Raw genomic sequence first — 16,480 nt, forward strand, 5'->3', positions numbered from 1 at the left:
GAGTAAATAACAGCCAAAAAAATACATATATATATAGAAGGAACTTTCGCTGTGGAAGACAAAAAGGGAAAGCAGTCACATCTCACTTCCCCTGGCGCCCCTCCCCCCCTCCTCCTCCGCACACACTCCTCGGCCGAGTGCCTCTCAGAGAGCCCTTCGCGATGGAAGACGCACTCAAGTGTGTCTTGGGAAGGAGAAAGCGGCAAGGGTAGTCTCAGAAGAGCACAGTCAGTTCATAGCTTACGAGTTCCTCTCACCTCCCCATCGCCCGGCGCTTTAGGTGCGAGGGTTTGTTTTACTCTTGGATCCGAAATGTCTGAGCGAGGGAAGGAAAGAAGAAGCGCTGCGCACGATAGACTTGGCACCAGTCGCATGAGCCGAGTGCGTGTCGGCTTCAGCTTGCCGAGGGGAACACTGGCATGCGATCCCCAATCACGCCGTCGACCCGCATCTTGGACGCCTGCGTGTAAGCGAAGTAAAGGTGGCTGTTCATATCGCCCCAAGTCCACACCTTCAACTGTCGGTGGTGCATCTCGGCAACCATGGCGCGTCCATAAGCACCGAAGGACGGCGGCACGGTGGGTGGAGCGTGCTGCGGGTCATCGGCGTGGAAGAGCTCTGCCGTCACAGGGCCGCGTTCCGCCGAGCCGCGCAGCGGCGTCTCAGGAATCTGTGGCAGCACGGCCTCGTCCTCTGGCGACAGCAGCGTTCCGGCGTTCATAGAAATACCCGAGAGGTGCTGCGCGGTCGCGAACTGGATGGCGCCCTCCACATAAAAAGAGCGGTAATCCTTCAGGTCGCGCATCTCCTTCGTGTCGCTGAGGAAAAAAACGTCGTAGCGGCTCTGCTTCAGGGACAGTGCAAGACAGACATTCGGGTCAAAGCTACTAAAGATAATATCGCGCCCACCATCCGCAAACTCGAAGACGACACGCAAGATGGCGTCCACAAACCCGTTCACCTCAAACGCGTCGCTCTGCAGAAAAAGGTTCGAGTCAATGAGCGGCTGGAAGGGGTATTTCACCTCTATGTTGAAGCGCAGCGACGGCGGTGTCTGCTCCAGCACTTCCCGAAGCGACGGCACACCGTTAGGGAAGTCCTCTACCCGTATCAGCGAGCCCTCTGCGATCCGCGCTGAGCTGTCACCGCCCGAGCCGTTCTGCGACGACGACGACGACGACAAGCGCGTCCGCACCTTTGGCTGGCAATTGCGCGCCCACGATAGCAGACTCTCCCAGTGATGTATCAGCAAGTCCTTGGTGGGGAACACGCGGTTGACCGTCTTGCAGCACTGCACGTGCAAGTCACGCAGCCGCGAATAGTTCAACTTGTGAACAGCGGCACGCACCGGTGTGTACTCCGCCTTCCCCGGGCACGCACGCACCCCTTCTCGCTTAAGCGCCATCAGCTCAATCAGTGGGTCATGGATCACGACGGGTACGCGGTCCTCGGAGAGCATGACGTCCAGTTCGATCATATCGCACTTGCGGGCGTGCGCAGCTTGGAATGAAGGTATTGTGTTCTCGCTGCACTTCACCACGAGTGGGGCGCCTCCGCAGGAGAGGGACCGCGGGTACGTCTTGCCCAGCCCACGATGCCCGATCAAGGTGGGGACAGTGAGCCACGCAAGCGTCTCCGAGGACCGCACAATCTCGAGTGGCCCGTGCTGCCGGCACCCCTCCAACGGAAACACCAGCAGGTATTGCACGTACAGCTTTATCCACAGCGGCGTGACGCCCTCCGGCGCACCCGCAGGGGCGGGGCAGTATACTGGCAAGAGCACGGTGCCACTCGTGCTGGAATGCAGCATGCCCGAGAAAAGCACGGTATTGCCTTGGAGGGAAAGCGCCGCACCGTCCACCACACACGGCACCCTGACGGTCACCTCGATTGCGAATTCGTCCAACTCGCGAAGGTTGAGGAGGCACGTCCACACATGCTGCGTGCGCCCCGTCACGAGCGGCGTTCGTCCAGTGCTGTCCACACTCCCGGTCAGCGGCTGAACGGGCTTGATCATCTGCAAAGGCCGCACACACCAGCCTTTGGACAGGAAGCCATTGGGCAGAGGTGCTACCCCGCCACGCGCCGAGCGCCGCGAGCTCTCGAGATGCGTGTGGTAGCGGCCACTATGAGAGGAGTTCATCGTAGACACCGACGATGTAGGAGAGCCTGTGGGGCTCGCTGTACTGTAACTAACCTGGCCGCTGTTGCCTACCACAGCCGCAGGGCTGCGCTTCATGCGCATCTCACGCAGCTGCTGCTCCAACAGCGCGGGAGTGGGGAGATGAGCACGGCACCAGCAGCTGCCCTCAACCGGAATCGGCCGCACATCAGTGACGTGGCAGACGGTAGTCGCAAGCACTCCGTCGGTGGTCTCACGCATGCGCCTACGCACCACCTCACTCTGATGCGACGTCAACTCGGACTGCCACGCGGCCTGGTCGAACGGCTGGGTAGGGTCGTTCGCGTAGAAAGTGAGAGACAGTAACGGGCCTGGAGTACCACCGGTCGACCGCTCGCCGCCGTCCAGGCCGCATTCGCAGAAGGGCGGGATGCTGTCGCTTGCTGAGCCGATGTTGGCATCTTTGTTCGCTTCGAACGTCGGAAAAGTCGTGCCAGCCAACACCGTCGCGAGCACCGGCACCGTAGGGCGTGGCGGCAGTGCAGGCACATTGTAGAGCAAAGCAAACTGCTCACCAGTGGAGCCGAAGCAGACGGCTGCAGCCGCGGGGTCGTTCTTCTCATGGGGGCATAGCGGGCCCCTGTGCGCTGTGTCGGTGGCATTGTTACACCGGCGTACGTCTAGCACCGCCAGCCACTGAGGCGCCCCCCTGCCGCCCTCCGTGAGGGAGTCTTCTTGCTGCTTGAATGGCGTGACGCAGAGAGAGGAGGGCCGGCTGTACCGCTGATCCACCCCAACAATTACAGAGCCAGGGGTGGCGCAGATGCTCGACCCCGGGGTGCGCGGCACACGAAGGAAAGCCTCCTCCAGAATGACCAGCCGGCACGGCACAGAGAAGTACTCGGTGCCAGAGGGCCGATCACGTGACCACTTCATCTCCTCATCGGTTAGACACACCTGGGCCACGTAGTGCTCTACGGCACACTGTGAGTCGTCTTCAAAGCGGTCAGCAAGGCATGAGGCTTCGGGAACGTGTATGCACGGCATACGCTCACACCAACACTGCTCGAGCACCACAGGCCACGCCAGGCCCCACGCCCCCATACTCTCCCCTGCAGCCACCAGACCAAAGCGCAGCTCCGAGGCGCCAGAAGCAACAAGCGGCTGCGACCTTCGCGCGTGCTCTCGCACAAGAAACGCCTCCAGAATCTGGCTGGAGAGTCCGTAGATACACACATTCATCAGCGGCATCACGAGCGCACGCGGATCTCGTGTCTGTGCTGTTGTTTCTGCTGCTTTTCTTGTTGTGTGAGCTCGGCAAGGGGAAGTGACGAGCCGTAAAAGACGCCGCGACCTCGGTCGAGTGGGGAGAACCGAGGAAAAGGCGATGAAAGAAAAACGGAGGAGGCGATGCTCACTCCGAGGGAAGAGCGAGGCGAGAGGTGTGAGAGGAAGGAAGGCCCGCCTTCTTGGGAGGGGAAGGGGGGAGGTGAATCGGCTTCGGAAGATGGCAATGCCTGTGTAAGTGTGTGTGTGTGTGGAGAGAAAGAGAGCAAAGGCCCACCCCGAAAACAGAAGAGGACGTGTGGCCGCAGGAGAGAGTTTCTGGCATGAATAGGTTCGCATCCGCACGATGCGTGCACGCGCAAAGCAGAAGGAAGAGATGGAAGCATTCGCTTGCGCTTTGCCCTGCGACGTTCTCCCCCACCCCACCGGCACACACACACACACGAGCACACGGCTCGCAGAAAAAAAAATAAATGTGCCCAGCAAAAAAAAAGAGGAAGCGAAGAGGAGGGGCAGCGACAGTGGCAGTGTCCACCCCCTAAACCTCAAGCAGTCGAGGTGCCACGCAAGAATGCGGGGCAGCTGGGATCGCCCCTCGTGCTGTGTCTGCACGTTGATGTTTTTCGGCGGTCCTTGATGCCTTTGAGCGTGATTGCTTATGTGTCTTTCATCTTTCACCATATTGCTCCCTCTTTTTTTTTTCACCACTTATGAGCGTGTGGAGGTCGGCTGACCATCTAGAAGGTTGGGTCGTATGCATATCGCCTTGTTATGCCGATTCGTCTGGCAGCACAAGGCCGCACCTGCCCCCCACCCACCCACCCACCCCTCAGATATCCCTCTCCCTCCCTGTCGTACGTTCTCGCGCACAGCACATCAGGTCATAAGGAAGAAAGCGGGGATTCACTGTCTCCCTTTACACTTGCCCTGGGTCTGTTCCGTGGATTAGCGCGCATGGATGAGCAAGCAGCGTCTGTGGGGAGAGAGGGAGAAGAGTTGTTTGGCCAGCCACAATGGCGCAGGTGGGGTGGGTGGGTGGTCGTTGATGAGAGCGCGCGTACGCCGAAGGGCAATAGACAGACAGGCAGGCAGAGTAGGAGAGAGGAAGAGAGAAAACGAAAGAGAAACATGCGCGCGCCGCATCACTCATGCGCCAAACAGAGCGGTAAGCCCCTCACATTGCGCATGTTCAAGATGTGTATGTGTGCGGAGAGAGCACAGGGAGCGGCGGACCAGACTGGCGGAAGAAAACACTGCAAAGGAAAATAAATGAAAAAAAGCGTTACTCCTCGTTGTTTTGCAATGTCATGTATTACTTTACGTCTCCCTTCCTTCCTTCCTCCCCCCACCCACCCCCGCTTCCCTCCTCGCCAGTGCTACGGCTGCCTCTCCCAAAGGAGGGGAGAGGAGGGGAGGGGAAGGGAGGGGAAGACAGAGCGGATGAGCACAGGTGAGATATTTGTCAAAGGATCAACGTAGGGAAAGAAATAAAACGAATACACCAAGACACAAAGAGAAATATGGGCTGAGGGGGACGAAGGAAGGGAGGGAAGGGAAGGGAGGGGGAGGGGGAGGGGAGGGCATACGGCACTCCTCCTTCCCTTTTGTGTCTGACTATCTGCCTATGTGTCCGAATAGCATTTCCATTACTCTTCGTCCTTTTTCGATGTACAGCGCGTTCTCTCTTTTTTTCTTCCTTTTCCCTTTGCAGACTGTCTCACTGTATAGTATGGGGGTGTTTGCGCGAGGGTATGGTCAGGCAGTGAACGAAAGAAGGGGATACACATGTGTACACAGATGACGGTGTGAACGAGGCGAGCACCACAGCTGGCCGCTGTCTCGTTCTGTATGCCCCCCTCCTCCTACTCCTCCCCTCTCCTGCTTTTTTATTTCTTCTCCTAAATGGGGCCAGTTCAGCTGTTTGAATGCGTGGCGATGGAGACATGCACACCCCACAGCGCAGAAGAGGGCAAAGGGGAAGCAACGCTGATAACGGGTGTGAGTCAAAGCTATTGGCGTAAGAAAAAGAGATGTGAGGTGTGGGGTCGACGATTTCGTCTCGGCTGTGTGGGACAAGGGGGAGCAGAGGAGGGAAACAAGGAGCCCGAAGCAGCGACGCTAGCGCAGCGGCCGAGCCCAAAAAGAAAGAGGCTTTCACACGCACGCAGAGACACGTATGCAGACAAATAGCTCCGCAGACGCATGCACACGAGCATACAGATCTGTAACATACATGCCGCTGTTTGCTTCTTTTTGGTTTTTCTTTGGCAGTGTCCGATAAACGCTCTCGCAGCGTCCGCATCCCCTTCGTCACCCCTTCTCTCTCCCCTCGGCTCGTTCTCCGGTGGTCCGTCCTTCTGTTCGGTTTTATAGAGAACAGTAATGACGATCGACGGTCCATAGGCCTTCGTCACGCGCACGTGATCCCGAGATATAACTAAAAAAAAGGAAAGGCAGGTGAGTAGCACAGGCATGTGCAGGCCTGCTGAAGAGAAGTGATAACAGTGGTTCGCACTGCACTTCCAGAGAAGCCATCCTCCTTCGCCCGCTCTCTTTTTTTCTTGTCCACCTGTGCTCGGGCACAAATACTACTGATCTCGGATTCAGGTGGCGACTGTGTATGAGAGGAAATGGAGGAGGAGGGGGCTGCAGCGGCGGACTTGATCAGAGAAGGACAAAAAAAAAGGTCCCCCACCAAGGAGCATGCGGCGCCGCCAGCACAGAAATGCAAAACAAAAAGACAAATGCTATGTGCCCCTGCCGCTGACGCTCATCCGTGGCACGTCACCCCCACCCCTGTGGGGCCGCGCAGCGGTGTTGAACCTTTTCTCTTCCTCCAAGGTGAAATGGCGTCGTATGTCTCTCTTGCCCTCCAAATCTGTAGAGGCGTGCGTGGAAAGCACACAACAAAAGAAAAAGGGAAGAGGGGAGGAGAGGACATGAGAGAAGACGCTTACGCGCGCGCGCGTGCAGACTTTTGTGAGTTGCACAGAAAGAGTGACAATGTAAGAGCTAGCCGCCGTGAATGTAAGAGGCGCAGGCACAGGAGGGCAGCGGGGGAGGGGAACGACGCAAAATGTCAGCCCGAGAACGAAAAATAAAGACCCATTGACAGTTACGCGCACTGTCGCCCTCATTCGTAACATACACACACACACACACACACGAGAGCGAGTAAGCCACGAGGCAAGGGAAAGGCTCTGAGAAAGACTGAAGAGAGGTTATGGTCCAGTCGCTACCAGCCTGGCTACTCCCTGCCGGGTACTTCTCGCACCAAGGCGGTCTCGGTGTAGTTGTTCTCCGGTCCTTCCCTCTTGAAATCGGTCTTTCCCCTCTCCGTCAGCGCGGAGCTCATGCGCATGTACTGCTGTTGGTGCCGGTTCCTTGTGCACATGCACACTGCGGCCGTAGCTGCTGTGGCAATGATGGCGCCGACGCAGAAGGTCGCGAGTGACACGCTCGCAACAGCGCCGGCGCTGAGGCCATGGGATCTGGGCAGCGCAGCCTCCTCCTCGTCGGTGCCCATGAAGGCATCAGCTCTAATCCCTTTGCCGGTGTTGCCTGCCGGGGCCGTGCTCACGCCCAGGCAGCTGCTCTTGGAGCAGACGCACTGCTTGCTCAGGATGTTGAAGGTGTAGCCGACCCCACATGCGAACTGCGGGCACACAGAGCGGTAAAACTGGCACATGCTGGGGACCAGGACATTGGTGGGGGTACCTGAGACAACCGTCTCCGATGGGCAGTCAGCAATATCGATGGAGACTTGATCGAGGTAGCAGAGGCCGCGCGCATCTGCCGGCTCCGACCACTGCACGAAGCGCTTGAAGTCGGCGAAGGGGCAAATGTTCTCCTTCGCCTTGTAGGCGATGCCGAGAGCGTTCATGCACTGCATCTGCCACGTCGAGTCCCACCCAAAGTCAAACTTCGTGTCAGGGCTCTGGCCAGGGTGGCCACGCAAGATGCGGACGTGGTATGCACCAGCCTTGTCCTTCAGCAGCTCGGCCACAAGCACCTGGGCAAAGGGCGGCAGCATGCCATTCAGGGTTCGGTCACCGAGCGTACCCCACACGGGGGCGAGTGTGGTGTCGTGCGCGCTGTAGTGCATCAGCTTAAACTTGTTCGAGCCTTCCATCACACCCTCCATGTTCTTCACCATCTGCTGCACGAATGGCTGGCCGCGGCTGCCCTGATTGAACCGGAGGGAGTCACTGCTGTTGTAATGGTACTCGAAGTCGAATAAGACATTTGTGATCCGCTTCAGCTTCTCCAAGTTTGCCTTCAGAAGCGGGTACTTGGATAGCTCACCGACGGCCATCTTTGCAGCGCCAATATCGAAAAGCTTGCGCGCGCAGTCGGAGCGGGTCTCGTAGTCGTTGCACTCGCCCTCCAGATAGATCTGAGCGCCGATCTTTGTGATCTCTGTCCAGTCGGGGAAGAGCTCATCGGTCAGCGGGTCGCACACAGCGCGGCGCAGCGGCTTGTTGTAGCTGTAGAAGAACCTGAGCCAGGGCTGCATGTTGGTGTTAAGTAGCACATCCGTCGACTCGTGCACGGTGTGGATAGCAGCGTAGAGGCTGGTCACGTTCGGGAAGAAGCCGCGCAGGAAGGCCTCGGCGCTCTGCAGAGTGCGCAGAACATCGGTGGAGCGGCTGTAGGCCACGTCCAGGTTGTAGTTCGGCGATGGAAACATCGACGAGCTCACCACGGATCGATCGGTGTTGTAGCGGGAGCGCAGAAAGCCACCGACCTTGAGCAGCATCGAAATACCCGCCCACGAGAGGTATCCACACGGAGACTCAGTGCAAATCTGCGAGCTGTTGGTGCGCGTTAGGCTGGACCGAGCACCGTGGCGATGTAGCACGTGCACCTGGAGCACCTTTAGTGTGTCCGCCGCCTCGACAGCCCTGCCGTCGCCATGGGTGCTCTGCGCATAGGTGCAAGAAACGGCGCACACAATGAGCGCCGCTGCCAGAACAGCTGCCTGTCCGAGTCGGGCAACGCGAGTCATTGCGGATGCCTGTGGTCACGAGTGGGCACGCACGGAGTGTGCGAAGACGAAGCTTCCGTATGTTCCCTCTCTCTAGTATGTGAGGGAAATGGGAAAAAGGCAGGGTGAGATGTGTCGCCACTCGAGCACGCACCGAGGTAAGTACAGCCTAGAGGGGTATACGAGAAGAGAGCAGAGGAGGGGGAGAGGAGAGGGTGGGAGGGGAGGCCAACGAATGGGAGACAAGAACGCAAAACAGAAACCGAAGAAAAAAAGAGGAGATAGAAAAGAGGGATGGGAGTGGCTACTCGCTGTGGCTGTGACGTCGGCGGCTCCGCTTCAGAGAAAGAGGAGCAAGTGGAAAGGGTCAGATATGTTCGGGCGTGTGCGGAATCACTCCAAGTGCGCTGGTATGATACTTGTATGCCGGCGTGCGTAAGAGCGAGAGAAAAAAGGTGATGTGAGGAGTGATTCACAATCGACAGCGCAGCGAAGAGCAGTAGCGAAGGGAGGGGGTGGGGCGTGAGCACCGTAGCGAGAGAAAGCAGAGAGAGCAGAGAGAGGGATGCAGAGTCATGCATACGTGCACACAGCTAAGAGAAGCATGCTGCACGCCGTGGTTGCCCATGATAGGCCAAAAGGGACACTGAGGACGTCTCAGTGGGGAGAGCTTCGTGACGCATGCGACGGATAAATGAGGCGGCAGCTATCCCTCCGCGCAGCTGCATGGCAGCACTTGTGAAGAGTGTGACATCGGCAGTCGTACTGCTTTTAATCTCAGCTGTCAGGCAGCGGTGCAGCTCGACGCTTTCTCGCTTGGTTCAGAGCTTGGGTGTATGCTGTGCGTTGGTGTCTCGATGAGGCACAGCAGCGAAGCGCCTCCTCTACCCCTACAAGAGGGGAGGCGCCTCTAAACACATGTACATATGCCGATGCGACAAGAGTACTCAGCCGAGCAGACATGAAAAAAAAACGAGGAAAACAAAGATGATGTCCGACACACTGTCGCTGGCCTCACCGTCCACCGACCCCCTCGCCGTCACAAAGCACATCGAAGAGACGGACGAAAGTCACCGTTGCGGATATACATGCAGCTGCTCCGTCTGGTTGCTTTACATCGCCGGTGAAAACTGAATCTTGTATGTAGAGAGCATACGCACCAGCCTCCACTGGCAACCAACCATGTTCCCTCACCTCATCTCACCTCCTCACACACATACACACGCGCACACACAGACGCGTGCCGGGTTGTAGTGCCTCATTGACACTCTGGAGACGCTACATCACAAGGACGTAGGAAGGCAGTGGTATCACAGCTCCGTGAATCGAGTACACCTGCAGCGTGGAGGCTCCGCTTGGCACGCCAGAGAGCTGTTCGTCAATGCTACCAGAGGCGGGACTCCCCGTCACCGTGCGCAGAGCAGGTGAGCTACCAGCTCGCACCTCTAGCGCCACCACTACCGGGCTCCCGTTCTGGATGAGCATGCTAGTGGCGACACCATCACGATCTGCGTCTCCGGCAGTGGCGCTCCAGAGAGCAATGAGCAGCGATGTCGGGTACGCACTGACGGGAGTGTCTCTGACGTGCAAGATCGCCTTTTCTGTCACAATGGCCGCTTGAGATGAGCTCGGCACGGTGCCGCTGATGTGGCTGCCCGCGGCGCTACGATGCCCCGCAACTGACGCAGTGGTAGCCGCGGAGATACAAAGTGGCGAGTCTCCGCCTGGGGTGCCACACGTTGTGTGCTGGTTTGTTGATGTGCTCAGTAGCTGCTGTGGATGAGACATGCCCTCGGTGGCCCTGTCGAGGGGGCCGGTACGGAGACGCCGCTGCACTTCTCCTCCCCGCGTTGGTGCTGCTGCGAGGGCAGCAGTGGTTGCGTCAGCGCTGCGCCGCACGCTGCACAGGGTCGCACCCCACTGAACAGGCTGGAACGCATAGGCTTCGGCTTTGTTGCGCAGAAGCGACCGGCCCAGCACTCCGCATCCATCTATACGAGCGGTCGATGTGGTCAGGAAGGTCTGGTCCACCCCACGCGTCAGTGGGGTGCCACACGAAAGCCACACACCGGGGTTCGACGTTTCAAGCAGCGTCCACGAGAGACAGCAGTGCACACGCACCACTCTGACACTTGAACTCGAGGCATCGAGCTCATGGTTGTGGCAGTCGCACTTCGTTGGTGCGACGAAGGCTGAGCCGCCGTCTCGGCCCCCGCCGCTCGTGATAGCATGCGGCTTCACATCGGCTTGCAAACGTGGTACCCGCAACGGGTAGTAGGTGCTCTCCTTAGAAGCGTAGGGTGCCCGCAACGTCGCGTAGGCCTTGGCGTCCAGGTGCCAGACACCCTTCGTGGTCGCTGCGGGGAGATCCTGCGCCCCGCATGCCTCACGCCCTTCCTCGTCGGTCAGTGGCACCCTGGTCGGGCGAGTGACGCGCTTTGTGTGTCCCAGACCCAGCTGGCCACACGTATTGTCCCCGAAGGCGTAAAGCAGCCCGTTGCGGAGCAGCACAAAGCTGTGCGCGTCTGCGGCAGCCACCTGCGCCATTTCCATCCCAAAGAGAAGCGGAATCGCACGGAAGGCGGGCTGTACGAGCACCGGGCGCGATCCTCCAAGCTGCCCACGCTCGCCGGTACCACACGCGTAGACGCAACGGCCAGACTGGGTGAGCAGCAGCGTGTGATGGGCCCCACACGCCACCTGCGCAATGTGCCGGTCGGCCGAACGCGGGACGCGCCGCCATGTGGCACCCACAGTCGACGAACGGGAGCAGAGGGCGAGGGATGACGGCAGAGGCGCCAAGCCCATAGCCGCCCGGCAATCCGCCGCGCTAGCCAGCGCTGCATCGATGTCCTCGACGCTAATGTGATCGCCGTGCTCGCCGTCGGCTACAGCACCTTCTCCAAATCCTGCAACTCGTTTGGGAGCGCTCAGCACTGGTACCCCCCCACCCTGAGCTGTCTGCCCCTCGGCGGGACAGTCAGTGGCATCGCCGGAAGACCACACAGAGCCGTCTCCGAGCTGCCCATAGGTGTTGTCGAAGCCGCAGCTGTAAACAGCTCCGGAAACGGTGCAGTACACAATGTGCGACGCTCCGGCTGCAACATCAATAACAGCCTCCTCGCCGCTCTCGAGCACCGAGACACAGGCGCGGCTCTCGGCGCCATGGGCAGCAGGATTGGAGAGAAGGAGTAACGCGCCATCGCTGCGGAGCAAGGCGGAGTAAAAAGCTTTGCAGGATGCCACCTTCTCGATCGTGAACGGCGGCAGTGGCGGGGAATCGGGTAATGTTGGCTTGTCCAGGAAGGGGCGCAACGCATCCACCACAGACTCGGCAGAGCCAGCAAGCGAGAGCAGGCCCGCCTCCGTTGGCACCGCAGCTGCTGTCGGAATCACGCTGAACATGCTACGATCAGGGTGTCGAGCAAAACCAAATGAGTAGAGGAGTTCCCACACACACACACACACCTCACACCCCTCACACCTCTTCCCCAAAGAGACGCGGGGAGAGAAGACGGAAACGACAAGTCGTAGGCTCTTGTAGCTGATGCACCTTCGCTGTGCCTGAGGCACACCTGTCAGCACGTTGTCTTTTGTATGAGCTCCTCTCAGGCGTATACATTTATATTTATATATATGTATATATGTGTGTGTGCATTCACATGGGCAAAAGAGTCCGACGCACAAGAAAATGTTCGTCTGATGAAGTACAGAAGGCGTGATCGCAAAGACGACGATCGTCCATACACACAGCGAGTGCGCGTAAGTCGTGGAGACACAGTGGCCCGCGCGTTGTTAGCGGCACGGACGCTTCGCAGGAGAAGGACGTCGTGGCCTTTCGAGGTCCCGAAGACGATGCGCATACGCAGCCGATGTTATCCGCTACATAGTAGAGGAGTCTTTGTTCACTGACCCTCAGCCGCTGAGAAACAGTTCGTCTCTCTCGCTCTCCGCGGTTGGAAGGCAGCGAGCCTCTTAAACGATCGGCTTCCAAGCGAAACAGTTTCCACCGCGGTTGTGACAGTGAAGTGTATTTGTTTCCCTCGGCCTGTCCTTCGAAACCGCCACCAACGACCGGTCGAACAAGCGCGGTGGAGCCCTTCGGCGTTTCGGACATGCGAATCAGTGTGAGAGCAATAGGGCGTTTGTTTTTCTGTCTGTGCAGATACGTGCCGCTTATTCCGTACGCGTTAAAAGTTAACAAGATGGATAGTGCGAGCAGCGAGAGCTGTGGTCCTCCCCTCCTCCCGCGAGAAGGTAACCGATGAGTACGCTTCTCTGCACATACGGGATGAAACGAAACGGATGAAGGCCGGGCAGACGCGCAGGATAGGCCTCCCACTCTTACTAGCAGACACCTCTTCCCCTCCCACCGGGACGCGCACGTGTGCAAAGAAAGGAAGCAAGCGGCCTCGCGAAGGCGAAGCATATGCTGTACAAGAGGGCGGAGGGGAGAGGAGCAGCCAGGCGGGCCCGTGAGACATCACGCAGCTCACAACACGCACACACGGGCATGCGTTACTTCGCCGAAGATGACAACCACCTCTGAATCCTCTCGCGTTCCCATACGAAGAGGGAAAGGATACGCCCTCACCCGCACTCATCAGCTCCAGGGCGAAACATAAGATTCACCGTACCCTCACCCTTATCTTCTGCAACGACGCAGCACCGCCCTACTCTGCCCCCACCCCCTGCCCTCGTCACGAGACAGCCAAGGCGGTACTCCGTCGCTAACATCAATGCTGCGTACGGTCAATGTCCACTTGCTCACAGCTCTCTGCCCCCCCTCATGCATCACCGGCGCTCTCCCCTCCTCCGTCTGGCGTTTGCGCACACGTGCGCGCACAGCAGAACACGCAGATCGGCATCCAGTCAGAGAACGGACCAAAGAGCCTCGCCCCTCCTCTCGCCTTCTTCCCCTTCGACGACCCGCGGGCCATTTCATGTCGCTGAAACACAGGGCGAAGGGGAGAGAAAAAGAGAGGCAGCGGCGAAAGAGGCAGGCGCGAGCGCTGCCCCCCCCTCCTCTCCTCCGCCGGCACGCAAGCGTCACGTGCCGCGGGCTTAGAGAGGTGAGGGGAGCCAACTCTGAGAAGAAGAGGGGGGCACTCCCAATATGTACGTCTGATACCTACTCGGGGCGGTGAGCCCCTGCCTCGTACGCCTTGAGCAGATGCACCACGTCACCAACCAGAAAGAAGGATCCGCATACGAGCACCTGCGCCGGTTTCGAGGCGTCCTCGTTGCCGCTGGCGGCCGGTACAACAACATCCAGGACGTCCTCGAGCGCGGAGAAAGGCTGAGCGCAAGGGAGGCAGGTCACCTCGCGGTATATGCTGCGCCAGCGCTCTGTCGTGGCCACCATCCTCTCCCTCATCTCACTCCTCCTTCCTTCCACATCGCCGGGCTCGGCCGAGCTCGATGTCATGCGCGGGTTCGTCACCTGGGCAATGACCGCCTTAGAAAAATGGGACACGTACGGCATGAAGGCTTTGAGAATGCGCTTGGGGTCGCGGGACGTGTAGAAAATAAGCACGCGGCGCGGCGCAGGGTCTCCGGTGTGAGCGGAGCTTGCCTCGAGGAACCACCGCGTAGCACGGGAGATGCTCTCAACCGTGTGCGCGCCGTCGAGGTAGAGGGTGACGTCAGCACCGCCGTCAACCGCCACGATCTGTGACCGTCCGGCGTAGGTCATGTTCTGCAGCACGCTCCTCTCCACTTGATCCAGAGGCAGGATGGGCGGAACGCTGGCGATACGTCGCGCCGCCATTAGCGCCAGCTTGCTGTTCTCTATGGCGTGCGCACCACCGATGGCGAGCCGCGGCCAGGTGCGAATCGGCAACACGTTCTCATCCAGCAGCACAAGTGGCGCCCCCACCTCACGAGCGTGTTTCTCTAGTACTGAGCGCGTCTCTGGGTGATCCACTTGTGGTGCTGCGAAGCAGACCACGCCAGGCTTCATAATACCGGCCTTCTCACTAGCGATCTCCTGGATGGTGTCGCCCAAGATCTCCATGTGGTCATAGCCCAGGGCTGTGACGATGCTCACCTCGGAAGGGATTGTGTTCGTCGAGTCTTTTCGGCCCCCGATACCCACCTCCATCACCGCCACCTCCACACCCTCCTGCTCGAAAATGTATAACGAGAGGAGAAAGATGAAGCGAAAAAAACTAGCTCGTGACGGTGAGGCGACATCGCGATCTAGTTGACTGTCTGAGTACTGCAGCGCTTCGTACTGGTCCAGGAACTCGAAGAAGTACTGCGCGTATGTGCTCTCGTCCAGCAGCCGGCCGTCCACCACCGTCCGCTCTCGCACGTCTGTGAGGTGAGGGGAAGTGAAGAGGCCCACCTTGAAGCCGTACGCCTGCAGAAGGGCAGCAGTGTAAGCGGAAGTTGTCCCCTTGCCCTTGGTGCCGGCAACGTGGACAAAGCGAATCCGCTCGAGTATGGGCGAGAAGCCGAGGCGGTCAAGATAGCGCTCCGTCGTCTCAAAGGAGTCTGGGTACTTGTTTGGCCGCCGCGCCGTCATCCTCTCCACCACCTCCACTGCGTCCTTGAACGAGCGGTGACGGCGCTTGGGCGCGCTGGCAGCGGCGGTAGCACCTTTGCCTCCGACGCCGTCCTCACTTGGCCCGTGCACTACTACGCGTGATTGCGCGTACTGCAGCAGTAGCGAGGGTGAGCTCCCCCTGCCTGCAGAGCTCGCTGAACGCACGCCAGGATGGAGTGTCGACACCGACATCTTGCTGACGTGTAGCGCCCTAGCGCTGCAGGCAAGCGAAGAAACAAATGTACGCAAGAAGCGCGAGCTTGGCGATCGACCCTCACGAGAGACGGGCGAGGACGCAATGGACGCACTCGAGCGCTGACGCAAGGCGTGAAGCTTCGGCGCCGGAACAGCGGCGGAAGCGGTGACGATAACGGCCGACTCGGCGGCGAAGGAAAAGGGGTGCCAAAACAAACTCGCACAGCTGGTACCACGACAGGTAGAGCGCGCGTGCCGTGCAGAACTAAAAAGGGAGAGAGGGGGGGGTTGTGTTCGATGAGTCTCTAAACGCCGGAGCATAGCAACGGCTCTCAGGCACAAATGCTCCTACTCCGTAATGGTCTTCGTCGCTGTGAAGAGAGGCCAAATGGGTCAACTTCCCTGTATATATATATATATGAGAGAGAGAGATGTCCTTGGCCTGCCCACACAGGCAGCGCGGCTGGATGGAAAGAGGAGGAGGAAGCTGACTAGAACAAAAAGAACAGCACACACATGCACACAGACACACATATATATATATGAGAGAGGGAGACGCGTGTGGGTTTATCCGACACAAAATGGACGAGATGGAAAGGGACCAAAGTACAGAACGGTGGAGAAGCTGGAAGAGAGAGAGAGAGGACCAGGCGGCAACGCGCACACCACAGCCATGACAAGAGAAAGGAAGAGGAGGAGAGGGTAAGTGTGGGAAGAGCTAATGGGAGCTCTGACACCAGTGGCGCACGGCTTCGTCAGGTCATCCAGCAAAGGAGGAGAGCGCTGCGCGGTCACGCCGTGGACACGCAGCCGTATGACTCGAGGCGGCCCTTTAGGTACTGCATGCGCATAGACACATCATTCAGTCCTCACACGCGGGTGCGAGGGCACCCATTCTTTTCCGGCTCTGTCGTCTCTCCACCCCCGTGCTGTTTAGGTGCCCCCGCCCCCCCCGGTCATTGGGTATGCGGCATCGCCACTCGAAGGCGCCTCAGCTGCCGTGTCAGCGAGCTCCGCATAGAGGAGAAGGGCGGGGGCGGTGTCGGGCCGAAACGACGCAAGGAAGTCGCGCCATGCCGCCTGTGCTTTTGGTGGCAACTGCATGACATCGAGAGAGACCCTCGCAGAGATGTTTTATCCACGCGCAGATCGGCCGCTGTCCCCCGCAAGGGGGGAGAGGGGAGGGGGAGAGAGAGAAGGGGCGAAGCAGCAACGCGAAATGAATCCTCAGAAAGCAGAGGCCGTGGCTCACAGCTCTGCCACGCTGGTGCGGTGTAGCGTACGGAGGGGGTGTCGTGTGTGCTCGTGGGGAGGTACCCGCGGAGGAGATGCCGAAGTT

General features: G+C 59.0%; 4 protein-coding genes across 4 annotated transcripts; all 4 read right to left on the reverse strand.

Moving 5' to 3' along the window:
• Nucleotides 1–394: 394 nt before the first annotated feature.
• LSCM1_00270 (uncharacterized protein) lies at nucleotides 395–3,373 on the reverse strand (the record flags this gene model as incomplete). Its single annotated transcript, XM_067317922.1, has 1 exon — nucleotides 395–3,373. The coding sequence occupies one exon, from the start codon at nucleotides 3,371–3,373 to the stop codon at nucleotides 395–397; it is 2,979 nt and encodes a 992-aa protein (XP_067174027.1).
• Nucleotides 3,374–6,656: 3,283 nt separating this feature from the next.
• On the reverse strand, nucleotides 6,657–8,417 carry LSCM1_00271 (uncharacterized protein; the record flags this gene model as incomplete). Its single annotated transcript, XM_067317923.1, has 1 exon — nucleotides 6,657–8,417. The coding sequence occupies one exon, from the start codon at nucleotides 8,415–8,417 to the stop codon at nucleotides 6,657–6,659; it is 1,761 nt and encodes a 586-aa protein (XP_067174028.1).
• A 1,257-nt stretch (nucleotides 8,418–9,674) lies between these two features.
• Nucleotides 9,675–11,801, reverse strand: LSCM1_00272 (uncharacterized protein; the record flags this gene model as incomplete). Its single annotated transcript, XM_067317924.1, has 1 exon — nucleotides 9,675–11,801. The coding sequence occupies one exon, from the start codon at nucleotides 11,799–11,801 to the stop codon at nucleotides 9,675–9,677; it is 2,127 nt and encodes a 708-aa protein (XP_067174029.1).
• A 1,726-nt stretch (nucleotides 11,802–13,527) lies between these two features.
• Nucleotides 13,528–15,462, reverse strand: LSCM1_00273 (uncharacterized protein; the record flags this gene model as incomplete). The annotated part of the gene is made up of 1 exon (XM_067317925.1): nucleotides 13,528–15,462. One exon carries the CDS (start codon nucleotides 15,460–15,462, stop codon nucleotides 13,528–13,530), a length of 1,935 nt encoding a protein of 644 aa, XP_067174030.1.
• Nucleotides 15,463–16,480: the final 1,018 nt, after the last annotated feature.

The sequence above is a fragment of the Leishmania martiniquensis genome, chromosome 36 (genome assembly GCF_017916325.1).
Source record: "Leishmania martiniquensis isolate LSCM1 chromosome 36, whole genome shotgun sequence".
In the NCBI taxonomy this organism is placed as follows: Eukaryota; Euglenozoa; class Kinetoplastea; order Trypanosomatida; family Trypanosomatidae; genus Leishmania; species Leishmania martiniquensis.